At 36.9% G+C, this 26,694-nt stretch overlaps 5 protein-coding genes across 7 annotated transcripts; 1 reads left to right on the top strand and 4 right to left on the bottom strand.

Moving 5' to 3' along the window:
* Positions 1-510: 510 nt before the first annotated feature.
* LOC116164080 (G2/M phase-specific E3 ubiquitin-protein ligase-like) lies at positions 511-2,847 on the top strand. Its single transcript, XM_031478206.1, has 4 exons — positions 511-1,359; positions 1,407-2,181; positions 2,279-2,542; positions 2,598-2,847. Exons 1-4 carry the CDS (start codon positions 511-513, stop codon positions 2,834-2,836), a joined length of 2,127 nt encoding a protein of 708 aa, XP_031334066.1. The 3' UTR covers positions 2,837-2,847.
* Positions 2,848-2,904: 57 nt separating this feature from the next.
* LOC116164477 lies at positions 2,905-4,692 on the bottom strand. Its single transcript, XM_031478663.1, has 3 exons — positions 4,624-4,692; positions 3,737-4,572; positions 2,905-3,314 (listed from the first exon to the last, which is right to left on the bottom strand). The coding sequence occupies exons 2-3, from the start codon at positions 4,568-4,570 to the stop codon at positions 2,979-2,981; spliced, it is 1,170 nt and encodes a 389-aa protein (XP_031334523.1). The 5' UTR covers positions 4,571-4,572; positions 4,624-4,692; the 3' UTR covers positions 2,905-2,978.
* A 1,595-nt stretch (positions 4,693-6,287) lies between these two features.
* On the bottom strand, positions 6,288-7,849 carry LOC116164078. The gene is made up of 2 exons (XM_031478205.1): positions 6,853-7,849; positions 6,288-6,620 (listed from the first exon to the last, which is right to left on the bottom strand). The coding sequence occupies exons 1-2, from the start codon at positions 7,450-7,452 to the stop codon at positions 6,288-6,290; spliced, it is 933 nt and encodes a 310-aa protein (XP_031334065.1). The 5' UTR covers positions 7,453-7,849.
* Positions 7,850-10,472: 2,623 nt separating this feature from the next.
* LOC116164739 lies at positions 10,473-17,985 on the bottom strand. Of its 3 annotated transcripts, XR_004143981.1 has the most exons (5): positions 12,434-12,728; positions 11,725-11,865; positions 11,103-11,676; positions 10,909-11,056; positions 10,473-10,857 (listed from the first exon to the last, which is right to left on the bottom strand). XR_004143981.1 is itself a non-coding variant. In XM_031478955.1 (3 exons), exons 1-3 carry the CDS (start codon positions 17,966-17,968, stop codon positions 11,528-11,530), a joined length of 348 nt encoding a protein of 115 aa, XP_031334815.1. In that variant the 5' UTR covers positions 17,969-17,985; the 3' UTR covers positions 11,435-11,527. The 3 variants fall into 3 exon arrangements, 1 of the variants encoding a protein (XP_031334815.1); XR_004143980.1 differs by having other exon boundaries at positions 11,725-12,726; XM_031478955.1 differs by lacking the exons at positions 10,473-10,857; positions 10,909-11,056; positions 12,434-12,728 and adding an exon at positions 17,911-17,985 and having other exon boundaries at positions 11,435-11,676.
* Positions 17,986-20,142: 2,157 nt separating this feature from the next.
* On the bottom strand, positions 20,143-21,178 carry LOC116164077. The gene is given in 3 exon segments (XM_031478204.1): positions 20,143-20,627; positions 20,748-20,937; positions 20,940-21,178. Coding segments are annotated over 3 exon segments (819 nt in total). The 5' UTR covers positions 21,084-21,178.
* Positions 21,179-26,694: the final 5,516 nt, after the last annotated feature.

Here is a 26,694-nt window from a genome sequence, read left to right as displayed (position 1 = left end):
AGTAGGAGTAGTTGTTTTGTAAGGTATACCGTGTCACTTAAAATTCTGAAAAAACCTATATTTCAAGTTTTGCTTTAATATAACGCAAAAACTAAACTCATATCGAGACAATTCTAGAACGATTCCAAAGCGATTTATCTCAAATGAAACCAGTTTGGATTTGGCGGATTTTAGTTAAACGCACTGGCATTTGTATGCGCACACGTGCCTTTCTTACACGCTATTACGAGTAGATTATGTTCCAATCCAAACGTATCTCATACTAGTCAGTAATTTAAAAAAAAAAAACGAACTGCTTTTTACCTGTAAAATAATAACACCACAAAAAAGACATTCCCATTTGCACCGTAAAAATTAAGAAGTAGGTTAACGCTTTTCAAATGCGTCGCAACCCTTGTCTCAACTAATCATGGATTTTCACCTGTGGTTAATCTTAAGTTCTGCCTAAACTTGACGGTGTAAACAGCCAGAAGTCAGTTAGATAGTACTTAGTTATTCTTTTAGGTTGACATGGAAGCAATTACTGGAATGACATTTGAGCAACTAGAGAAATACATTCCAAAGATTGGGGACCAAATAGCGGTAACTAACTTCTGTAGAAGACACCACTGGACATCACCTTCCTGCTCGACGAAAACTCTAAGTTTAATACAAAAAATTAAGAGAAGTTACAATGGGGAAGAGGATAACACCAATAATCAGGCCGGGTCATCAGAGGGTAGAAAAGCGACTCCGGGACGACCCTACCAAGAAGAGAGAACTGTCAAATTGGGGTGGAAAATGAATGGAAAACTGGTGCGGGACATTAATGGTGGTGGTGTGAGAAACATCAAAGTTAAAAAAACCTTAACAAAAGTAGAATTATTACAAGAAGCTATTAATTTATTTTTCCCAAATGGCATTTGCAAGTATGGGAAACTAGATGAATTCAAATATGACTTGGTGGATTACCAGGAAAATCATTTCGATGAAAACATCAGTATTGGTGAAATATTTAAAGTAGCCAAGCTGACTACCTTACGTTTCTACCTGGCCACGAACAAAATATTACCGGAAGATAAATCGCCTTGTATTAAAAACAGAACCACCCAAAAACAAATAAAAACAAAAATTCCCAAAAAAAAACTGAAGCTAACTACTATAGACAATGCTCGAACCAGTTCAAATCAAAATTTACAACTGGACGAACCCGAGGACAAGACAATTTATACTGAGTTAAAAGAGTTTATCTCGACCCCAGTTATAAGCAAATATTCCGGTGAGCAATATGAACCCAATCCTGATTGTTTGGTTCAATATTTGGATTGTGGTATAGACGCAAACCAGCCTTGCACAATGATTTCCCCCGATTCACGTCTTGTAAGGTACTTATCTTTAAGAACATCTTTATTGTTTTTCGTTTTTAGGGTAGCCCAACTATGATCGAAATAAATCAGTTATTATTCGATACTGATACAGACACAGTTATTACAAAAAGCTTAAATGAGACGTCGTTGAATTATGCAGAGCTGCAGACAAACCAATGGGAAGAATTTCGTGAAACGGATTCTAGGTCATTAAATGGAACCGGCGAAGCAGTTACACAAGAGGTCTCCTTAGAAATGGTTCTTAAACCATTACAAAACAAGATTACCTCAGATAAAGTTTCAATGTTTAATGTGTATCGTGCAGATATTTTTAATTGTTGCGTTCGAGCCATTCGACGAAAGACATTTTCCCCCTTTAACAAAATCAGTGTTATGTTTAGTGATATCGAAGGACGCAGTGAAGGAGCGGTTGATGCGGGCGGACCTACACGGGAAATGTTTAGGTTGGTGATAAACCATATTAAAAACAGTAGAATGTTTTTTGGCGAAAAGAAGAAATTTCTTACACTGGATGGTGATGCGCTCCAAAAACAAGAATACTTTGAAAGTGGCCGTCTGATTGCTCTGTCGCTTATACATGGAGGTCCAGGTCCATACTTCTTTTCCAAGAATTTGTACTCTCTCCTAGTTAGAGGCTATACCAACAATTTGACAATGGATGATATCGAGTACGAAATTCGTGAAAAAATATTGCGCATCACCACTTTCTGTGAGTTTAAGTGCTTACAAGAATATGTAGAGAAAGAATCGGTATTTTCTATCGCTGGTTGGCCGATCATTACCAAAATTGAAGAAAAGAATGTGATGCTTGAAGGTATATTTTAACTTATTTCTGCAACATTGTCGAATATTTTGAATTTCCTGAAATTTAAAGGTGAAAGGTATTTAGATCATACAATGTACAATTTTAGACTTACTCAAATTTTACGGGTACAACCGTATCCGACCTGCATTGGAGCAATTTGAATTGGGTCTCGCTACTGGACATGTTTTGAATTTAATAAAAGACCATCCAAATCTATTTGAAGATATCATGTGTGGCGAAAATAATTCCATTACCAGCAAAGATTTGAACAGTTTATTTAACATCACATATTCCGAAATAAACTCGTCTGCCCGACTGCTCGAAAATAAATCCATAAGTTTTTGGCGCGATTTTTTACTCGATTGTGAAGGTAAAAGATTCATTGATTACTTAGGTATTATTATTTCTATGTAACATGTTTATAGATTCAGAAACCGAAGTTTCTTTAGAAGATATTATGATACTTGCAACAGGAATCGACCGTTTACCACCACTAGGGTTTGACGTTAAACCAACAATCACTTTCCAAAGAGATGTACGTTACCCGACAGCCAATACGTGTGGTCTTGAATTAAGACTTCCGCTTGGTTACACAACTTATAATGAATTTAAATCTGATGTTGCTTTTGGAATTGCTAATTGTAAGGATTTTGCTTTTGCATGAGTTTAACACTACATTATTATTATTGGTAATCGAATACAACATTTTAAGTTTTCTAAGGTTCTTGTGCATATTATAAAAACAATACGAATTCTTTACATCTTTTGTTTTATGTTAAAAGAAGCATTTTATATATAAATAAACATTAGTGTTGTTGCATTAAGTGAATGATCATGGTCCTAAGGTCGACATAAAGTTTTACAGCACTATAGGGATCATCAACAGAGACCGTAATATTATTTTCTGAAATTATATTTCTGCATAGTTCCATGATAGAATGGTCACATGGATTACTGTAAAACAAACACTGGTCTTCTAAACATCGAAGAATTGCTTCGGAGATGGGGATTAACTTATTTTCTGCGCCAAATAGACTAGGGGCTTGATACATAATCGTAGGTCTTCCAAGGCAAAGCCTATTCTTCTTCGAACCACGAATTCGATGCGAATTCCAGATTTGCACTACAGCATCTAGATCTTCCTAAAATAAATTAAAAATTCAGACAATACATTGACGGGGGTGCATAATTATTTTGATAGTGTTTAAATATTAAAGACATTCAGTTCAGATACAATCATTTCGTGAACATTTTTATAGAAGTGACGATTGCTTAATGCTTGGTGACAGGAAAAAAGTTAAAATAATGGTAAATTTAAGTGCTAATTTAATGTCACAATTAAAAATGTAGTAGCATGGTAATTGTTTAGGTATAAGCACTTTATAGTTACACTATACACCCTTTTGTTCTTCTCACATTTATTCATTACAGGGTGTAACTTGGAAGACGGTCTTTTTTAATTAAGGTATTAACTTAGCACATATTATTCACCGAGTCGATATTTGTTCTACCGTTCTGCCAGTATGAGGGACCGGCGTAAGTGTATAGTTATTATAATACCTACCTGTATAATCTTCAGGAAGCAAAACTGCATGAGAGACTTGTCAAGGAAAGAACCGTTAAACATATTTTCCTCATCCAATGTTTCAAATAAGTTTATCCAAAACTGTGCACATTGTTTACGTAAATTCGACCACCAAGATTCGATGCGTTGATTGGCTGTACTTTTTCCATATATGAATGGTGGTTTGCACTGCTCTGGATTGGTAAAAATTTGACACAATGCTGTTTGCATTGCCTCTATTGTACCATTCTCCGTGCCCATATCAGCCCGAATTGTGTGTGGACATCCTCCTAAACGCATAATTGCAGAAAGATAGTACCCTGCTATTACTTTAGGGTTACTAGAAGTCCGACCTGCATGCAACCATATTATGTGCCGAGAAAAACCATCAATGGCACCATTTATGCAAATCCCATATCTTTTTAGTTTATCGTAAGAATCTATATGCCAAACTGCATTCGGCCCTTCATTAAAATATCGCCTTCTACGTAAACGTTTTCTCTTTCGTATATACACTCCTTCTGGATCGAGTAGTGCTAACACCTCTCTTACTGTTTTCTGTGTGACTATTAAGCCATGCTGGATGCATTTAAGATGCATCCATCGGTAACCATGAAGTTGTCCTGAGTTTGCCAATTGACTATTAATAAAATTGACTACAATACCAATATCACTATAATTCTTGCGGCGACATAACTTTAATCTACAGAGTATCCGCTTCAACGTTCTAGGATGCACCTTTACTCTATGCACTAGTTCTAACATAGAAATGATTTCATTTTGTTGAAACCCTACAGAAAAATAATTTTCCACCAACTTATCTCGATAATCCATACCTATAAAGACATCAACTTAGTTTGATATAAAATTAAATTAGGTATACTTACTAGACTAGGTAATGTATAGAAAGCCAGGAACTTTACTATAGTGTACAACTCACTTCACCTTAACGTTGAGTCCGTTTATTTGGAAGAGTAGTCCCAACGAAAGAAAATTGTTACTAGCTACAGAGAAACCTCGGTTACGTCTGGGAATCAAAGGCAATTAATTCCGCGTTTCGACATTATACAATTAATTCCGCGTTTGCAATCACGAAATTAATTATGACGTAATTAATTCCGTGTTTGCAAACGCGGAATTAATCCCTTTACCATTCATTTCGCGTTTGCAATCACAAAATTAACTATGACGTAATTAATTCCGTGTTTGCAAACGCGGAATTAATTATGACGTAATTAATTCCGTGTTTGCAAACGCAGAATTAATTCCTATACAATTCACTGCGCGTTAGCAATCACAAAATTAACTATGACGAATTAATTAGTGTTTGCAAACACGAAATTAATATCTTTATCGGAAAAAGAAACAAGTATGTCCCTTCTGCGCCTTCGTATTTCCTTTCTATTTAATTCCGAGTTAACTAACACGGCATTATTTCCCACCTATTTAATTCGGTGTTAACTAACACGTAATTAATTCCCTCGTATTTAATTCCGCGTTAAGTAACACGGATTTAAACCCCTCCTATTTAATTCCGTGTTAACTAACACGGAACTAATTCCCTTCTATTTAATTCCCTGTTAACTAACACGGAATTAATTCCTTTTTGTTTAATTCCGCGTTAATTAACACGGAATTAAATCGAAGGGAATTAATTCCGTGTTAGTTAACTCGGAATTAATTCCTTTCCATTTAATTCCGAGTTAACTAACACGGAATTAATTTCGCCCTTTTTAGCGAATTTAATTTCGTATCATCCTTTCTTGGTTGCATGCAATCTTGAGACGTCATGCGCAAACTCTCCTGCGTTTGACCGTGATTTACCTTGAGTCAGATTTGCAAAACAGTGTTGCGTGTTATAAACTACAGGTGGGTCTACAACCTCCTGATGACCACAATATGGAACGCCAACTAGAACAATTATTGTTTAAAACCATCGAGTATAGCGAACAGGGGTCTAACAAGAGAATATTGGAAAACAGAGCTATATCTTATTTTAGGGATTACCTAGTAGATTGCGAAGGTGAATATGCAAATATTTATAAAGTTCACTTTTATTGATCGTGTTTTTTTTCTTTAGACAATACAAATAATGATAGTGTCAGTGTCACTGATATGTTGGTGTTTGCCACTGGTTCCGATATTATACCACCGTTAGGATTTCCCATTACACCCAAATTAACATTTAATAATTGTGATGGAAGCAAATATCCGACTGCCAATACATGTGCCCTCCAATTAAGTATCCCGACTTGTCATTTAGATTATAAAGAATTTAAAGACACCATGGATTTTGCAGTGAAGAATGCAATAGGTTTTGGACTACCATAATTTTTGTAAATTGTATCTACCAAAAACTTTTTAAAAGGAAACATTTTTTTATATAAGTACATACAACTTAAACTTTTTCGTTTGTATGTATACCTACATTGGTGCTACCTAGATTTCTTTGGGCGGAATAGTTGTTTGTTTCATTTTATTTTCTGCGTATACATAATACAAACTGTATTTTTTAAATAAATTATACCTATATTAATGTTATGTTTTTATCTTACTCCAATAATTCATAGGTCTTACTTCTAATATATTTATATAAAGTCAAAGCTTCATCAACGGTTTGTGGGTTTTCATAATTATTTTCGATCATCAAAATTTTACATAATTTATATCCATTTTCGTCACAACAGGTACGCTCTTCTAAAAACATGGCCTGTTCTTTGAATAAATCTAATTCTTCTTCTGATATTTTGACACTATAATCTTTTGTTCCAAATAATTCTGGCAAATTATACCTTATAATGGGTTTGCCACCAGATGTCCTACTTCCTCGATTTGTCGTTATTCGATGACTGTTCCATACAAGACACACTTCATCCAGCTCCATCTAAAAAAAACACTGTTTTAACCATATAACCTTAAATGAGAGAGTCCTCGCGAATTTGTTCAGTGAATCATTTTGACTAATTCAGAATTTAATACTGAACAATGATGACCGTGTGAACTCTTGTTTCTGTGTGAAATATCGGCTTTAAAGAAATTTAGTTTTTGAGTTAGGTACCTATACTTAACTTTTTAGGTGTAGGTATCGTTTTCTGTACTATTTCTGATAGACCTACCTGAATTAAATGAAGAAAACAAAACTGAATTAAACTTTTATCAACCAACGTTCCATTGAAATAGTTTTCATCTTTAAGAGACTCGAAGAGATTCATCCAGTATTGTGCATTTTCCCTTCGCAATATAGACCAAAAGGATTCTATTCGTTGATTGTGCTGACTTGTTCCATAAATAAATGCCGGTAACGAATTCTGATTTATAAAAAATCTGCTTCTTAAAAAAGTTTGCATATGCGCAATGTGACTATTTTCAGTCCCCATGTCGGTAGGTATACTTCGTGGGCATCCTCCACATGTTTCGATGGAAGACACAAAAAATGCAGATATAATCCGAGGATTATTGTTAGTATAACAAGCTTTCAACCAGATAATATGACGAGAATATCCATCAATACATCCATTTATGGCAATACCATATGGTTTTAGTTTATCATAACCATCAATATGCCACAAGTAATTTGGCCCTTTGTTAAAATATTGTCTCCGTTTTAGCCGACGTCTACTGCGCAAGGAAACTCCTTCTGGATCTAGTTCCTTTAACAAAAGTCTTACGGTACTTCGCCGAACCACTAGACCATGCTGAAGACACTTTAGGTGCATCCATCTATATCCATGTAATTGGGAGCTTGTTTGTAAATGATTCCTGATAAACCGTATTACTTCAGTGGGGACAGAATAAGGTTTTCTTCTTCGTAAGTTATTTTTTTTCAAAAGACGTTTGAAATGTCCTTCACTAATTTCAAAGCCGTGTCGAAGTTTCAGCAAGGCTTTTATTTCTTGTTGCGTCAACCCAAATCCAAAATAGAACTTTGTTAAATCATCTAGAACAGGGATAGCTTCTGCAGATGGCCGGAAATGGAGAAACTTTTCTACGCGCACAATCTTCCACTCACTACAAAATCACGAATAATAATGCAATGGGTGTAGCGAGAACCTAAATATGGAAATCCGCAGTGCTAGATAAAATGATGTACTTAGAGTCGGATAAAATTACGAAATGCAAGATTAAATCATGCAGTGCGAGATAAATTCATGCAGTGCTAGTAAAATCATGCAGTGCGAGATAAAATCATGCAGTGCAAGATTAAATCACGCAGTGCGAGATAAAATCATGCAGTGCGAGATAAATTCATGCAGTGCGAAATAAATCCATGCAGTGCGAGATAAAATCATGCAGTACGAGAATCATGCAGTGCACGATAAAATCATGCAGTGCGAGATGAAATCATGCAGTGCGAGATAAAATCATACAGTGCGAGATAATATCATGCAGTGCGAGATTAAATCACGAAGTGCAAGATTTTCATGAAAAAAAGTTGGGCGGTGGCCCTTCTGAACCATCGTATAATACTCATTGTGGAGCAGAGCAAATGCAGGACCAAACTCGAAAGAATTCCAACTTTATATTGCTATACACTTGAAATTGTAAATCCATCTCCTATGTTGGTATGTGTGCAATTTTATGAAAGGAAAACGCCCAGTCTTCACCACATTAATTTAATAATTTAATTTAAATTATTACATTAATGTGGTGAAGACTGGGTGTTTTCCTTTCGTAAAATTTATATTGCTATAACTCACATATTGTAGGAATATTTCTATTTTTGGTGTGGGAAATATAGCTTGACATATATCAGACATATTTCGAAAATGAGTTTCAGAAATATTGCAGGATATATTTCATGAAAGGACATATTGGCATTTATAAATATTGCAGAAACATTTCAGTAATCTTGCGAAACATTTCAGAAATATTATCAAAGTTTCATAGATACATTTCTGCAACACGTCTGAAAGATCATCGTGTTGTATGGGTAACCGATCAACCAGACCCAAATCAAGGACATGATGAACACACAGAATCAAATGTGAGTCAACACACAGAAAATGAGTTGGACATTATTTTCATAAGTCTACAGTTCATATGTAACTATCCTTTAGGGCCAACAACAGAAGATGAAGATTTACCCTTAATCATTCTTCAGCAGCAACCAAAGCAGTTCAGTGATACTACTGGCAACCAAAATTTGCAAATGGAAATCCCCTCTACATCCTCTGCTCGAACGCCATCATCTGCACCGGATTCACGAAATTCCCCACCTTCCACACCGCCAAAAAACCATCAACCAATTTTATCTCGCCGAAGGTCAGAAAACCATTGCCGAAGGCACCACCAAGAACAGCCAACGCTCGCAAAAAGAAGAAGTCCGTTCTACTAACTGAGTCTCCTTATAAAAATGAGTTGAACTAGAAGCACTCAAGCAACCCCAAAAACCAAAAAGTTACACAGTCCAAACGAAAACTCGTCGGTACCACAAAGAAATCAGTGCCAAAGAAAACAAAATCGCCAGAGATTTTCTGCCCAGTTTGCCGGGAAATATATAAAGATCCCCCTGAAAGTGTCCAATGCAGCACTTTGCAAAAACTGGTTCCACGAAGATTGTACCGCTTATTCTGGATTAGGAGAGTATGTATGTTGTTAAAAACTAACACTTTTAGGAACGGGGCCGGTAATTTGGTGTACCAACACGCTGATATAAGTAGCTTCTTTTTACAAGAAATCAAAACGCAACTTATTTTTTATTTATACAATCTTGTTATAATGTTCTTGACTGAGGTCTAATTCTTTCAGCCGTATTTCTAATAATTGAAACGCGCTTTGCTTAACGTCCAAAGCGGTTTCCGTACAAACCGTCTCCATAAATGTATTAAAAGCTCGAGTAAAAGCACCGCGGGCTACAGTACGCCGTTTTTTGAGTGGTTCAGTCATCTTCAACGATACAGGTTTGACAATCTCTTTTACTTTTTGTTGTACACAACCTAAATTTACCCACTTGTCCTGTCACGGTCGCCACTTGTTAAAACTAACACTTTTAGGAACGGGGCCGCTAATTTGGTGTACCAACACGCTGGTATAAGTAGCTTCTTCTTACAAGAAATCAAAACGCAACATATTTTATTTATACAATCTTGTTATTATTTGTAACCATACCAACTACGAACTATTTTATTTTCATACAAAGCCATCTCTAACATATGTCATTACTGTGACGACTGTAGTGAATAAACTATGTGCGCACTCTTAGAAGATTATATGCGTACTATTTAACGTTAACGCTGTTAAGAGTACGCATTTACACAAGTTTGAAAATTATTTTTTTTCTCATTTGTATTTAGTTACTTCCGTTGTTGGCCCTAAAGGATAGTTGCATATGAACTTTAGACTTATGAAAATAATTTTAAGTTGATTTATGTTAGCAAGTCTTGTTGTAATTAAATGATTTTTTTAAATTGCGTGCTCTTACCGCCATTACCCTTGTATCACATCATAACATTATAATTCCTTTTACATAATGTGGATTATTACAGGCATTTGTGGAGATAATGGAGTGTTCAGAAATCCTAATTTTGGTGCTGCAAGATGGAACGAAACCCTAAATGTTCCAAAAAACTACATTTTACCTCGCACAAATGAAAATTTTCCTTGCCATTTTGTTGCTGATGAAGCGTTTCCCTTGTGAAGAAATATTATAAGACCCTATCCGAAAAATGAAATGTCAAAAGAATCGCGAATTTTCAACTATCGATTAAGTAGGGGCCGCCGAATAGTGGCATTTGAATTTTGGCGTCCAGGTGGAGAATTCTAAGAAAACCGATTTTGTACAACCAACCACTGTGGACAGTATAGTTAAGGCAACAGTTGCTTTACATCATTTTCTAAGGTGCATCAGAGTTAGAGATGACTACATAAATAGTGTAATTGACCACGAAGATGAAAAGTGACAGGTGGATGTAGGCTTCAAATCTACAACTTCTGCTGGGATTATTTCCACGTTAATGGGTAGTGACTGTGTATGATTGTCACCAGTATCCTCTGCATTTGCAGAATCGAAAATTTCAACTTCATTCAATTCTACACTTTCCTGTGCGAAAATCTGTTCCGTTTCTGGTAGCGATTCAGTATTTCCATTACTTTCACTGTATTCAGCTGCGCAACTTGTAGTTCTAAAATTGGAATTCAATTTTTTAGACTGTCAAAATAATTACGTATGTTACCTTCGTGTCACTAAAATCTTGTCCAGAAATCGCAATAAATCCTCTTTGTCCCACTTTTTCCTAGCACCTTCTGCACCGGAGGGTGCCAATCTTTTATTGCGAGTGTATCTATCTCGTAACCTCTTCCAAGTATTCTGGCAGTCATCACCTAAAAGAAAACTTGCTATTAAGAAAATTAATAAGTATGAGCTTACCAGTTGCCCCTAGTTGTTTTGAAATTTCATTCCACGTATTTAATTTAATAATTTTATTTCTGAACTGCACTGAATTTGTGTCCCATCTTGAATTAATTCGATCAGTTTATACTCATTCATCATTTTCGTTTATTATTATATTTAGAGTTTATTTTCAACAACGCAAACCGCCAAAACACGTCCAAAGTTAAATTTCTGCGTACTCTAACGTCACAAATACCTACTGCAAACTACAGAGTTGTAAAGTGCGCCTGAATATAAACACCTCCCTCTATTTTAGTGACCACAGACTTCCTGCGACTTGATGATTGAGAAAAAAGGTGTCTCAAAAATGGATTCCAATGGTACGTATATTACAACATAATTATTACATTTTGTAGTTTAGACGATCAGTTAAAGAAAAAACAATAACGTAATCAGTAATCTTATTTATCATATTTGTCAGTATTGCAATAGTCGCCTTTGCAATCCGAACAGTGTATGCTTTTTGCGGTCCATCCTTTCATGGCAGCACATTGTTCTGTAGCACACATTCTTCCCGTTTTGACAACGGGCTTATGGTTGATCGTAACCTCTAAAACGAGATGGATGATATTTGTGTATTAGTTAACATATAACTTACCTCCATAATAAAATATGCAATATCCAGGTCGTGTACAACTGCTAGTTGCGCTAATATTAACAAACTTTCGACAGTTGTCAACTTCTTGAGGGGAGTTGTCATACATACCATGGCAACTATAGCAGTTGTATGAGAAAAAACCTACAATTTGATACGTATAAGGAAATCAAATTAAAAATAATTTCCACGAATTTAAAAAAAAAGGCTACGTTTCTTCAACAAAGTCGATGAGAAAATCACTTTTTTTGCGTAATAACACAGAGAGTTGTCGATGTCTCATATTAGATTTTATTTTACAATTTCATCGGGGAAAATCTTCCCCCATGTGATCATCTTCGAAGCAATGAAAAGTACATTAATTTCAATACGGAATTATACCTATATGTCAATACCTTTAGAACAGAAGACGATTCATTTTAAATAAACGGATTTGCGAGCATTGCCCGCAAAAAATAAAGAATTTGCATAAATTATGATTGACAGCATTGATAAACTTGTTTACTATTTCTCTTATCTCCAAGGATAAAGCTATCTCCATTTTAAATACTTTAATTGCGAACTCGAAAGTATTAATCTGCCCATATCATATCTCAAGTGATTTATTGGTGTTTTGTGTCAATCGCCTTCGTTATGTAACAAATATGATGAAAACTGACTAAATCCACTAATTGCTCATAAACATGCTACGATAGAAGCTTGTAAAACATACTCTAGTCGGACTAGCCTTTATGGTTTCAGATGTAACCAGGATGTAATTAACTAATTCTTATGGGCTCTGCAAGAAGTGTCCATGGGAAAACGTCCTCCTTCGGTGATTAAGGAACACGTAAGAACTACATTTTGGAATGTAAGTTCAACGACTATAGAAGAAATACACCTTCTTAACGCCTTCAAATATGCTTTAATAGATTCTAAAGTATTGATCCAAACTACCCCTGGACAGATTGATCTGAAACTACCAATAAATGGGTCGAGAAATACAAAATAAACGCTACACGAGTGTTACCTTGTAGATGAAATAGATGAATGATATTTCCCGCTTTTTACTACATGATCATATTGTTTGGTAGTACCTCTAATTCACGCCCGAGTGCAGCACAAATTGAAAGAAAAAAAATTTTTAGCGGCGAACCTCAGAGTTACGCTTTTAGTCAGCCATTACTATTTTAGTGCTCGAGTGTTGCATTTCGTTTCCGCGTTCCTTGTTGTTTGTGAAGTGTTGTTTTTTGCTATGGGAAAACACCGCCGCGCCGCCGGGATAGAAGTCCGGCGTTTTTGGAAAAGAAATTGACACGGTTGCAAAAGGAGTTAGCCCGTCTTCGGAGAGTTAGTCGATCGCGTTCACCTTCTGCTAGCTCCAAGTCACGCTCCCGAAGAATTTCGATATGCGACTCGCGTTCCGGCACACACGAGTCAGTTTCAAGATCTCCCCGGGTCTCATGTTCGCCGCACACCTCACACTTAACCGATACCGGGTGTATTGTTTTTTCCTTTTACCTAGCCCAGCAGCTGCTAATGCTATCGGTTTAATAAAACCGCCCAGTCAATTTAGACCAAAAATGGAAATCAGAGGAACTCAAAATACTACTTCCAATTTTTTCAGAAATGTGTAGGGAGAGGTTCTCTGAACAAGAAACAATGAAGTCCTTCCAAATTCCAGTACCGCTGGGGGAACGGGGGGGGGGCTTTAAACAACCCATTTTTCAGTTTTTCTCGAAAATGGTGCGTTACAGTGAAAAAGTTCTTCAGTACAAAATGAAAGCTTATTAAATTTGCTACAAGTTTGGTTATATACATACAGAAGATGACGGTAACGTCGAAACTAGTTGCAACTATTTATTCCACAATTTAATCTAATAAATTTAGACGCATGGGGAAGATTTGGAGTTATTAATTCTCGCTAATTTGTTCGATGTCCACCCCATTTTGAGTTCAAGAAAACATGGATCCCCTCAATTCATGATTGGTGTAAGGTGACAGAAGAGAGGGAGACCTCAGGTAGACTATGTATCTGCTGCTATGGAGGAAATATTTTATTATTTGGACAAGAAAGACAAAGTTCAGTATTCCATGGATGAGTTAAGGGATCAAGTAAGTGGTGAAATGCCAGAGTTGACGTGGGTGAAAGCTAAGAGAAAAAGTATGGGGATACAATCATTTTTAGTAAGATACGTTTCCATAAAACGGTTGTATGCTTTCGAAACGTGGGTGAGAGTATTTTGAATTCTGCTTGGTAAGCAAGTCGACTGGAGAACGAAAAAGAAGAAAATTTAAGAGAGGTACGAACGGCTGCTGCAATTATACGAAAAGAGATCCAATGTGAGGCATATGACATAATCAAATATCCTCCAAGCGATGAGTTACTCAGAGAATCTGCGGGGATGGTGCTACCTACACTCTTAGCTTTTAATGGAGTCTCTTATCCCAAAGAAAAGAAGGGGTTCAGATGATATCATGAGGAAAACAGTATCCATTTTTCCCATGCCATCATTTCTGTCGTTCGTCCGCGGTCTTTTATATCTTCAATTCTGACAAGCATTGCGTACTTAATTCATCGAAAATTTGGATGCAAAAGTTTGATAAATTTACTGGCTAACTTGGAATTCAGTGCGAATTACCACCATGCTGAACATTGAACAACTAGAAATATCCTCCCTTTACAAACACCAAAATACGACACCTGCAAATACTTTTTGCCAATATGTTTATGAGAATGCCGATTTTAATATTGCTACTCTGGACGGGCGTAATGCATTTCACAGCTTGCCCCCCCCCCCCCCCCCGGAGTGGTAACGATACGTTGTACACTCCTCTAAGTTATGCATCAGAAGATGTCACTCGTCTTGCATTAACGACTTGCTTTGTAACAATGGATCAGCCGCTCTACCTGATATCTCGGGAAATTGTTACTGCTAATGCTCTCAAATTCAACAATATAAAAATGGTCCTGGGGGGGTTTCATATGTTATTGTCTTTTTTGGGGTGTATTGGGTACACAATGGCAGGAAGTGGGCTGAAGGAGTTCCCGTGTTGCATTTTTGCTCCAAACTCAGGCTTATAGCAGAGCGGTTAGAGGCCATTTACTTGTGCAAACAGCACTAGCACAAATTATTCTCGAAAGTGCCACATTCTCGTCTGAGGACAAACAAGTCATTGTGGACATGCTTCAGTCTGACGACGAATGGTTCCCTGAAAAAGTCAACTCAAATGTCCATACCCTCAATCGTTTCCAAAAAAAATCAGTGATGCGCTCTCAAGGATGAATGACAAAGGCCCAACACATCTCTATGTGCAAGACATCTCATTAAATGCGACCCTGGTGATCATCACCTTTTTAAGCAGTATATCGATTTTTGGTACTTTAGTGTGAATAGAACTGGAAATCGATGGGCAGGGTTGTGGTCTGACATGACCATCGAGCAGACTTTGATGTGTGACAAAAGCGAAGGAGGACTAACACGAGGGCGAGGATTCACTGACTCTGTATTGACAAAATCTATATCTTTATAAATGTATATAAATATGTTGTGTTCATTTTCCATATGACGATTGTAAGCTCTTTTTGTACTGCCTGCACATGAAATAAAAATTATTATTATTATTATTATTATTATTATTATTAAAATGGATTGCAGAAGCAGGCATTGCAGCTTCAATCTGTTTATGTGTTGAAATGTTTGCGGGTACCCACAGTGTTAGCGGTGAGCAACATGTTAACTTGCGTGAATCACGTATCAAAAGAGATACTGAAGACAGCAAAGCTTGCTGATTGGTTAGCGAACCGCCCGCCTTTTGCTGAACGTGACCATGTCATATCCCTCTCGACCAGAGTCATAGGTGGCAGTAACTTTAATTGTCATCAAGCCATGGAAATTGGATCCCGTACAATGCAATCCTTCATTGGGATGAACTTTGCTGGCATGAAGCAATCTAAGAAAAATAATGTGGTCCCTATGTCTGCTATGAGCACCACTGTGAAAGTTCATAACGAAGCAGTTGTGGTAGATGCTTCCGTAATTTTTCAAAGAACTTTAATAAGCAAGAGAAGTGATGAGCATGTTGCAGACCTGTTGAAATACGAGTTACCTCCATACCCCATGACTATTCCACGAAGGATGCTTCAGGAAAACGAAGAAACCTGCTCTCTATGAGGCTGTCCCTTTGTGCATGGATGCAGTGAACCTCAAAACAATTTACACTGTAGTGGACGGTGGCTTTCTCCTTCACAGAGTCAAGTGGAATGTTGAGACCACTTTATCTTTCATCGGTGAGCAGCATGCTTCATATATAATAAATCACTATTCTTCCAATTGTGCAGTTCTATTCGATGGGTACGAGGTCATTAATTCCATAAAACGTGGAACAAAAGCGAAGAGAAGTCTCAAAAACTTTTGAAAAACTGCCTGATGAGACAAAGGCAATAGCGGAGGTATTTTACAATCCTTCATCCACCAATCATCAAGTGACCCAAGCAGGAGAAGCCATGTTTCTCATCCTTTACAACGCCCCACCCAACCAAAAGGATTTAAATGCTTCGTTAAATCGTCAACAAAAGTAAAAACCAATTTGGCTACTCTGCCACCAACGACAGCTGCCCAGCATGCTCATAGGGTCTTCCTTCAAACCCAAATTTGGCTGGGTAATACCACCATCGACCCACAAGCATGGAGTTGGGTTAGGGATGAAGATGGAATCCTCACCCCAGTCAAGTCCTCCGAACCTCCTGCGTCAAATCACATTTTAAATTCAATATTCTGGCGCTGTGCTACGGGATGCAACAACAGGTGTGGTTGTAGGAAGGCAGGCATCCACTGCTCTCGTGTTTGTGGATGTGTAGGTGACTGGCCTAAACCGTCCGCCTATCCTTGAGGAAGCTATCGACCAGGATATTGACGACGAGATCCTTCAAGCAGATTAATCATTGTGAACATTTTTGGATACAATAAAATTGAATTCTTTTGAAGTTAATGCTGTACAGGTTTTATTGTGACGATTTTCCCCTAAAATGAACGGGGGAGGATTTAGAAACATACGAAAACCGTGAGTGAAAAACAATTTTGTTTAAAAATTACCACCTTTCCGGAGCCGGTAGCAGGAAAACGGTCCAGTTTTTCGTAAAGATGTATATAACCAAACTTGTAGCAAGTTTAATTTTTTAATAAGCTTTCATTATGAAACCTATAGTTGCACATCTGAGATCATGTGGTTTCATGCCAGTTGTTTATTTAGATGACTTCCTATTACTAGGTAAATATTATGATGAATGCGTTAGGAACGTGAAATTCTCAATTAAGTTTTTAGTCGATATGCGGTTTATAATTACCTAATTATCAGAAAAGTAACTTACAACCCTCTCTAAGGTGTACGTTTTTAGGGTTTGTGTTAGATGTGGATTGAACAAGAAATCGTAAGACTCCCCCCTTATACATAATTTCCAGAATAAATCCAGCTGTTCAATTAAAAAGTTTATTTGTTACTCAGTTGTAAACGTTGATTAACAAGACAAAACGCAAACGGGTAAACGTCATGTTTAAACGCTACTGACTTGTAAAACTGACAGCAGACTTGTAAAACTGACAGCAGACTTGTAAAAATTTTACAAGTTAGTAATCTAGTAATTTCATTGGCCAGAATTAATGCGAAGTCTCTGTTACATGGATAACATGATATTTTAGACATTTCTTCAAGATTAATTTAAGAACTAATTATTTACGCTTACTATTGTTTACAAATGAGTAACAAATAAAATATTATACATTATACGCCAGGTAATAGTTTTTACTGGCTCTAGGAGATGACAAGCTCGCCTAACGGCTCGCTAGTCAACTTCTCCTATCGCCAGTAAAAACTCAGTTACCTGGCTAATAATGTAAAATACTATTGCAATGCTGCTAGGATCCTTGACAGCTAGTTGCCCTGCAATTGAACATGGCTGGCTCTATACAAAAAATTAAGAAAGGGAAAAATACCCCGCCCGCTGCGTCCACTACCAACAAATGCATCTTTCAGACGAGCGGAGCTCATTTTCACATTTTTCACTAGCCAATTGTAGCAATGCATGACAGGTGGACGTTGCGGCGGGCCGCGAACCCTGGACGCCGCGACAAAATTCAATCTTAAAGTTCAAGTGAAGCTTCAAATTTAGAGACCGTTCGTGCTTAAAATGATAAACGTGTAGTTACATACCTGAGGCAACATCTACACACATCAGACCAACGGAAGCCAAAACAAGTTTAAAATACATGTCTTCAAAATGATGATAAATTGATAAGACTCGTATATGAGGCAGCGCTCAAACGAATTTATACCTGCGTGGCCAGACCTTTAATGGATTAGATAAATTTCATAATAGTTAACGATTATCTGCGCTTATCTCATCATTATTACAAAGACACTCTAATTACAAATTTTAACTTTTTCGAAAAATAGATAGACTAGATCTACAAATTAATTCTAGCCTGTATTTGCCCAACCTTCCATTTTCGATGAGAGTCAAAGTGAAACTTATCAGAACATATTATTTATACATTCTCTGTTTATGCGGGCGGTAAACTTAATTTTAAAAAGATTGCGAAAATTACTTAAACGAACTCACAACGCGTTTACGCTCTTACCTTTGGGTTTTTACTTCTTGATAAATGTAGTCCGGCGCGTAGAAGTACGCGCGCAATTTTAAACAGCATTCAAGTACTCAAAATGATGCCGGTATATTACAGGTTGCCTCGTAAAGGTACCCTTTACACTATCATATTTCTGATGTGATTTGTCATATGATAAGTAGCAAGCATTTGGATTTGTGTTTACACTACTTACACTATTTTTGGTATTATGGCGGTCAAATCATAAGGAAATAAGATGTAAATCATGGAATAGGAATGTTTCTAATTCTGCATGACAAATGACATGACTTATTTTAAATATCCAGTGATTCTCGCCCTTTTGTGGTTCCTTTTCGCATTTTACTGTTGTATCTCATGTGTACAATCTGAAAACTTGAGTAAACAGCATAAACAATAAATATTTATGTATTTGGTTGTCTGGTTTAAACTGCTTGTAGTGGTCTAAATCGATTGTATTAAATTGTACTATAAAAAGTATCCAATGGATTCTGAATGTGTTGATAAGGTAGGCTATTAGGCTTATTAGCGCAACGTAACCCCGGTATAATTTTCTTCAATGCTTTTTAAATCAAATTCTAATTCTAACTTATTGCCTCCCTACCAAACAACTAAATATTATTTCTACCTCGCTTAATCTAAACAATCCAATACTCTAATACAAATGATACCTATTTAATTTAAACATCAGAAACGCAGAAAGGTTTTTTTATTTCTTTTATTCGCCCAAATGACTGCCGAACTCGCGAGTTCACAAATAAAATTGTTAAGTACTTATCTCTTTTTATGTCGCCTTCACATGGAAGCTCGTCGTCGCCTGCCTGCGTTTGACTCCTAGTGCGGCTCAGACTCCTTGAATTTTGTTGATGTCGGTAACCTCCAAATAGATTGGTTTGAATGTCGATGTCTACTCGATCTTCTTCAGGTGAAAACAACACGCCGGCAGGTAAACAAATCGCTGGCCCCTTCAAGGTAAAACAATCGCTGGCAAAAAGGTGAAAATGGTTTCCCAGAATGGGATTGCGAACTGCCTTCACGTGGAAAGTTTTCTTGCTCTTGATGGCGTTGAACTCACATATGATTTCGTCACTATTGCACAATACTTATTATCAGTTATTTTCGCGTGTAAAGGCTCCCCCACACCAACGCGAATTATTCGCAGCGGATTCGTGACGGAAAGTTCGCAGTCGAATTCCTAACGGAATTCGTAAAGAACTTCATATTGAAGCGAATATATTCGCGTCATACTCGTATGTGTCTAGTATTGAGAAGAGTTGGTGACAACGAAAAACAAAGAATACTAGTCAGTGATCTCAATTCTTCACAAAAATGTATACATCATCAGATGAAGAAGAAGCTCTTGTAATGTTAGCAATGGAGGACGACAATTCAAGGTAAAATTATTATCTATAGTTATCCTAAAACAACAATATGGACTATATTATGAATTTAATCTTAGGAAAAGAAGAAAATGGGTTCATGATATCAATCTAGAAAGACTGAAATGTGGGGAATATCACACGCCGATGCCTCAATTACGAAAAGACGATAAAAGATGCTACATTTATTTTAGAATGACAATAGATTGTTTCGATGAACTGTTGCACCTTGTAGAAAATGATATTAGAAAATCAGACACGAATTACCGAGAAGCTATTTCTCCCGAAGAACGGTTGGCCATAACATTAAGGTAAGAAAATGAAAAAAAAACTGCAGGCATTATTTATATCATTAATTTACTACAGTAAAAGAGAATAAGGATCAAAAAGCTCTTTATTTCAAAATAACTCTAAAATATACTTTATGTATTGTAAGGGTTAAAGGAATTGACATAGTTGGAAACTGATGGATTATGAGAAGCTGCTTGGTTGCAACTCTGCGCCAAGTTGTGTAGTGTAATATAATTATTTTCACAATTCACTTCATAGAACCCAGAAGTATTCGATTCTTTAGGTAATGCAGTGTCATTTGGTGAAGGTAGGGATACAACCGAAATACTTCCGACGGAAGAGGGGTTTTGATAGGTGTCTGTAGTTTCAGCTCTAGATTGATGGCTATTCAAAGAACTTTCCTCCAATTGAAGCAACTCCTGCTCCATGATAACTTGCGCAATCTTCATTTTTGTTTCAATTTGCCTTCTAGGAGAGAAAGATTTTACCGCAGAAGCATGAGCCAAAAACAGTTGATCGGTAGCATCATGCACTACTCTCTTTTTGCTCTCAAAATAACTGATCGTATCTTTCACAGATGTGGATGGCTCAGAATTGCGTTTTCTGTTTGTTCTGCCTGTAGAAGAAGTTTAATTTGAAAGAGTAACCCTAGGAGCTTCATTTCGAGTAGGTTTCGATGAGGAGGGTTGAATCTTATTCTGGGAATCATCTGTCTGAGTTGTTAGTAGATTTTTACTACACGTTGGTTTCTGTACTGCGGAATTTTCATCCGTTAATATATTTTCGGGTGATTCTATATTTGGGAATGCTTCAGATTCTTGTGTATCAACATCTGTGACATTGGATGCAGTCTTAGCAAAATTTAGGAACGGTTTGAACGATTCCATATGATCTGCCCATATCCATTTTTTTTATCGCTTGCCGCTTGTCCAGTTCTAGTTTTATTAGTTCTTATGTACTTAGCGTACGTATCGCGCAGATTCCTCCATTTTTTTTTAATCTCATCCCCTGAAACAAAATACTCTTTTTTATGTATCTGGCTACCGGAGATACATTTTATACAATAGGCCATAGTTTTAGAGTCGGGTTTTCGACTGTAAGTGCCATAGTTGTAGAAGTTTGTGAAGCTTTATGTAGAAATTTGCAACATATTTACTTGCCCGAACCAACTACAGAAATATGGAAAAAATCTGAAGAAGGTTTTAGAAATACCTAGCGATTCCCAAATTGTATTGGTAGCATCGATGGCAAGCATGTTACTATCAAGTGTCCAGACAAAACAGGATCTAATTATTGGTGTTATTTGAATAAGTTTTCTGCAGTATTAATGGCTATTGTTGGCCCAGATTATAGATTCATTTCAGTTGATATTGGCGGTTTTGGTAAAAACAGCGACGGTGGAATATTCGAAGCTTCCAACATGGGAAGAAGATTTGAAACAAATCAGATGGGTGTACCTGAGCCGAAAAATCTCCCAGGCCAGAATGAACTTTCCCCCATGTCTTAATTGGAGACGAAGCCTTTGCACTAAAACCATACTTGTTGAGGCCCTTTCCATACAGTCAAAGCAGAACAGATATTTTCAAGGAAAATTATAATGTGAGGCTCTGTAAAGCGAGAAGAGTAGTAGAAAACGCTTTCGGAATATTGGCACAAAAATGGCGTATATTCTACAGACCAATGGAAACAAAAATTGATATTATCCTCGCCATTAGAGATTGCCGGTACGTCATAAGTAAATGACTCTAGCTATCCAAAACGTTTATAGTAAAGTCACATGAAAAACAGCACATCAAATAAAGACAGTGAATATTTGAAGTGCATTTGAAGGAAACGAAGTGAGTTATTGAATGAGATAATGAGGTAGAAAGAGAAAAAAACAAAAACGAATAACCAATGCGTTTTGTAAACCGTATGAATTTGAACTCTCATTTGACTAAAATAGTTCTTCCGTATATTTGTTTGACAGTTGTGATTTTTAATCGTTTACCTGTCACGCACTTTTAAATCATCGGTTACGCACTTTTCAATGTGGTCCATTGTACCCGTATCTGCTGTTCAAGAAGTAAGTGTGATTATATATACTTATATTTTCATTTAGTACAAACACACAATTATAGCGAGTGGCCAACGCTTTGGGTATATCTGAGAGGACGGTGCGAAGCATCAAGACAAGAGCGGCATCTAACCCTGTTTTGGAAAGCCCGGGTAAGAAACGGCCCCGCAAGAGAGCCAAATCTGACCTGTTTCGTTAAAACATTTCTACACACGTTCTATACTGCGTAGGGTAGAAGGAGGATCAACATCAGGATCCAGTTGAGAGGCTGCTTATTTCTCATTTCTGATTCCTAGTAATCTAACATTGTGCTAAAAATGTAAAAAAAGTATAAATATGAAATAGAAGTAGAGTGATAGTGACAGTCGTATATTATAATATATTTTGAACATAATTAATATCCATTTAGTGTATCATTTTGAATTTATCCTTATTGTAAGCCATCATAAGTAACAGAGTGAGTAACTTTGAAAAGTGGTAGTCTTGCAATGTGCAGCTGGGTGTATGAAAATCGTATAACCTATAAATTGAATACTCTAATTGTGAATTTATAATTCTTTATCGGCAAACTCACTTATGAATGCAAGACTCGACCATTGTAATAATTCTGACGTAGCGTAATTACTAAATGTTCACATTTTTGGAAAAATTCCATTGTAATGAGGCAGCTTACAACATTGGGTTTATCTTACCATATGGCCTGTAAAAATAACTCATTAATGACCTGTTAGATTACAAGGATTTTGTTTTCTCACCGTCTTTATTACTTACGTTATATTTTATACCAATTAAAAACCAAAATCGACTAACGATACTTTCTGTGATTTGACAGTTTTGCACCTTCAAATAAACATCCAATAAATGACAGCTGTCGCCATCTCGGAGTATATTTTCTAATCAAGTTGGCATTATTACGGAAGTAATTTGACTCATTTTTTTCATATTAAACCATACGATTGTGAACTATGACGTACCGGCAATCTCTAATGGCGAGGATAATATGTAAGATTCTAAGAGATCCTTCTCACGATGCGTTTTTGAAACGCTGCGCAGAGTGGAAAGTTTCTTCGAAAAAAAGATACGGTTATGCGGAAATGTCAGATGAGTAAGAACTGAAATTTATAAGTCTCTTCTGTACAATTTCTGTTATAATTTTGGAGTTTGCCACACCGTGCTACAATGGTTTTTACCACACAATATGAAGTGTTTAGTCTAATAGAGCTTCGCCTTCCTTCAAGGGTCGAACTACAACCCCCACATATCGGTAATAACAATCTTAAACATAACGAACTTGGCTTTATATACAAAATATCAGTACAAAAATATGTACGCTAAGGCACAAGTAAATCAACTCTCCTCAAACCAGACACCATTTTTTTAAAAAAACGACGCCCCTTCTTGGTACGTGCGCTTTTGTTGCGTGAAGGCGCTTCTGAAAAGCGCTTCGTGCTACTTGTGGCGCTGCAAATCGCACCATGTGAAGGGGTCAAGCTACCAGCCGCTTCAAAAAACGTCTGCTAAGAAGGGGTCTAATACGTCCAAATGGATGTTATAGGTAGGTATTTATATTAGAAACACTTGTAATTCATCGTCTACAAATTCTCCTTCGGTTTTTCGCATACTCAAAATATCGTGAACCCATTTCATCCTGCGTTTTTGGTTTTTTTACTCTTCATCATCCATGGAAATTGCAGCTAAATCAGTTTATTTCAACTTTGTCCATCTTAAAATAACGATTTCTCGACGTTCTTCTTGACACTGGCTAAAATGAGAGCCAGTTGAGTGTAAAATGTGAATACTACCCCAAATTGTTATTATAGTCCAATACTGCACGCCGGCGTTCAAGCATTTTTGTTGCAATATAGCGAACACATACACACAGTTATAACGCTAATGCAAAAACGTTGACAACTTAGCAAATTATAACTGTCAATTCTGACAGCCAGGTCCGTTGGTGACGTCACATATGACTTAAACTCGGGCAACATTACAAGTATAGGGATCGAGCAATCCTTATATTATATAGTATCCTTGGGATCCCCATACTAACGCGGTACGGTGGTAGCGGGAGCGGGAGCGGCGCGAAAGCGCAGGAAGGTAGAACAAGTTAAAAACGTGTCACTGGCGACCGACCCAAACGCATTTTCCCCGCACAGAATCAGTAATAACTCGGGAAGCAAGTGACCAATCCAAATAAACGTTTATCGTTCTGGTCTCTGGGCTGTACTACTACACCGCATAAGAAAGAAACCACAACAAGGACTAGTAGTGGTACAGACGGACAAAGTGCGGACTTCAAAATGCGCTAAGAAGTCCGTATTATATACAGTGCATTTGCGATAAGAGAGATATCTCTTATTTGGCGAGATACGAAAAAGGAAGTTAAAAAATGACATCGAAACAACTAAAAATATCCGAGATGTTAAAAAAATCAGTTGTCTATTGACACCGTAAAAATGGGACACCCTGTAAATTCAAAAATAATTTCTGTAGATGCGCGACCATCTATGGTTAACATTTGCACAAAAGGCTTGTCGATATTTTTACCAGGTATGCGTTAGGAAAGACCGATGCATTGTTGCAGGGCCCTGTGTAGCATACATTTTGAATGCGTTCTAGGCGGCATGCCCTAATAATTAAGACCTTCCATACCTACGAATTTAGTTATTTTTTGTAGGTACCTAACAATAATGCAAATGGTCAATAATGGTGATCCAGGCGCCCAGTGGTTTACACACCTGGGTACCTTTACCCATTATGAGGACCAGTCTTGAAAATAAACTTGACCTGCTTTGCGTTTGTGTAGGTAAGTACTTGAAACTGAAAATAGGTAAATAAGGCGGTATTTCAAAGACACACTGTATATTGTGCACGCCAGGAGAGAATGTCGGTCACAGAGCACCTGTTCTGGTCGTCTACAATCGTCAACGGTATGGTTAATATGAAAATTCTCTCTTGGTAATCATAATATACCAATATAGCATTGCGGTTATCATTAGATATCTATTGAGAATTTACGTAAGTGTATAAGGGGTTTCCTTTACCGAAAATAAACTGTGATTACTGATGTTGTAAATCCAAAGACGTCATAAAATACTGTAGTAATACCCGGACTTTGTAACCTACAATTCCTACTGCATGTTATCACGTAAGTACTTAAATTATCAAAGTAGATTGGTTCATACCAAAACACAAAAATGCTCTGTTTCTATGATATTGTTCTTTGGCTGCTCTTATGACCAAAGTGAATTATTTCCTTATAGATTATGTCAGATCAATTAACTAGCACATTGCTCACTGTACTTAACTGGAAAAGGTTTGACAATATTACACACTTTTGCAATAGACTAACTATTTGGAAATATTAGTCGAAATAAAGTACATTTTTGGAAACATCAGTTGTGTTAAATATGCCTTTACTGAGCTGTTACTGTAGATGTGTGTAGTTCAATATCCGGGGATGGCGTATGGTCGCCACGTTTCTCGACCTGGAAGATGCCTCTCTGGATAGCTCTTACCCTACAAGTTTATAAACATAAAGAAACATGATAGGACTTTATTTGTATTGATTGCAAGAATAATTAATAATAACAAAACAAACAAAATAATAAAAAAAGTTTCGCAACCAATTAAAAAAATTGCAACCCTCAAGATGTTGTCCCAATTGAGTTACCTAATGCATATGTAGCTACTCTAACCATAAATTCACATCCTGTGAATATGCAATAAACTTACGCAAAAATACAATACAGAAGCGCGAGCATGCGTTCAGCCTCCGACTCTGCCCCAGTGGCTTGATCCGGTCAGAGATCAGACTTTTGCGGTTGTTGACGTTGGCGAATCGTTCTTTATAGAATCTTCAGCAGATCGTTATGAGAATTTGAATTCGTTTCATACTTGAATGTGGATTGCTCTCCAAAAATTTTTTTCCGATTTAGTTGCTTTTAGAAACTCATTTGGAATCGTTTATTTATGTGAACTTGTGCGCAAGTGTGCTAGGGCCACTGAAATTAGCCCATTACGTTCTCATAAACTCATTCGGCCATGCCTGATGCCCCACTCATATTTATATCATTACACAAAGCTGTCAACTCTTTCAGCAAGCATTTGAAAAGATCCACTGGGATACCATCTACACTTGCAGCTTTTCCATCCTACATAGCCACAACTACTGAACTACATTCCTTACCAAGATGATTTTTCTCTAATTCGCATCACATTTTTGTTGGGATTTGAATGTATGTAATTAATGTAATACATGTTAAATGGCGACACCAGCACGGGAGTTTACTTTTGGTGGCTTCTCACTGGCTTAGTACGCTCTCTCATGTATTCATTCCATTGGAATAGCAAATTATCTACAACTGCACCATTCACAGCCTATCTTTCCTTTCCGCAACCCCGTTTAGACCATACAGGGTGAGTTTTTTTAATTTCACTATAGCGATCTCGTAAACCGTAAAAGATATAGAGTGGCTTAAATGGGCAAAGTAATGTAGAATCCTATGCAGATTAATTTCCCCATTCAAAGTTTCTTGTAGCTCTACAAATAGCGAAGTACCTATAACCAAAATAACCGAATAATGTCATTTTCCAAAATGCGCTAGCGTTCATTTATTTGCAATTT

Source organism: Photinus pyralis, unplaced genomic scaffold (assembly GCF_008802855.1).
Source record: "Photinus pyralis isolate 1611_PpyrPB1 unplaced genomic scaffold, Ppyr1.3 Ppyr1.4_LG2, whole genome shotgun sequence".
In the NCBI taxonomy this organism is placed as follows: domain Eukaryota; kingdom Metazoa; phylum Arthropoda; class Insecta; order Coleoptera; family Lampyridae; genus Photinus; species Photinus pyralis.
This window is presented reverse-complemented; position numbering and strand designations above follow the sequence as displayed.

Excerpts from the sequence above, each read along its gene's own strand:
- LOC116164080 (XM_031478206.1), top strand. The coding sequence starts at position 511 with ATGGAAGCAATTACTGGAATGACATTTGAGCAACTAGAGAAATACATT. Across the intron at positions 2,182-2,278 it reads AAAGAATGTGATGCTTGAAG|ACTTACTCAAATTTTACGGG; the intron begins GTATATTTTAAC and ends GTACAATTTTAG. Across the intron at positions 2,543-2,597 it reads TTTTTTACTCGATTGTGAAG|ATTCAGAAACCGAAGTTTCT; the intron begins GTAAAAGATTCA and ends ACATGTTTATAG.
- LOC116164477 (XM_031478663.1), bottom strand. The coding sequence starts at position 4,570 with ATGGATTATCGAGATAAGTTGGTGGAAAATTATTTTTCTGTAGGGTTT. Across the intron at positions 3,315-3,736 it reads GCTTCCTGAAGATTATACAG|GAAGATCTAGATGCTGTAGT; the intron begins GTAGGTATTATA and ends AATTTATTTTAG.
- LOC116164078 (XM_031478205.1), bottom strand. The coding sequence starts at position 7,452 with ATGCACCTAAAGTGTCTTCAGCATGGTCTAGTGGTTCGGCGAAGTACC. Across the intron at positions 6,621-6,852 it reads GTTTTCTTCATTTAATTCAG|ATGGAGCTGGATGAAGTGTG; the intron begins GTAGGTCTATCA and ends TGTTTTTTTTAG.
- LOC116164739 (XM_031478955.1), bottom strand. The coding sequence starts at position 17,968 with ATGTATTTTAAACTTGTTTTGGCTTCCGTTGGTCTGATGTGTGTAGAT. Across the intron at positions 11,866-17,910 it reads GTGTGTAGATGTTGCCTCAG|GTTTTTTCTCATACAACTGC; the intron begins GTATGTAACTAC and ends ATCAAATTGTAG. Across the intron at positions 11,677-11,724 it reads TTGCATATTTTATTATGGAG|AGGTTACGATCAACCATAAG; the intron begins GTAAGTTATATG and ends ATCTCGTTTTAG.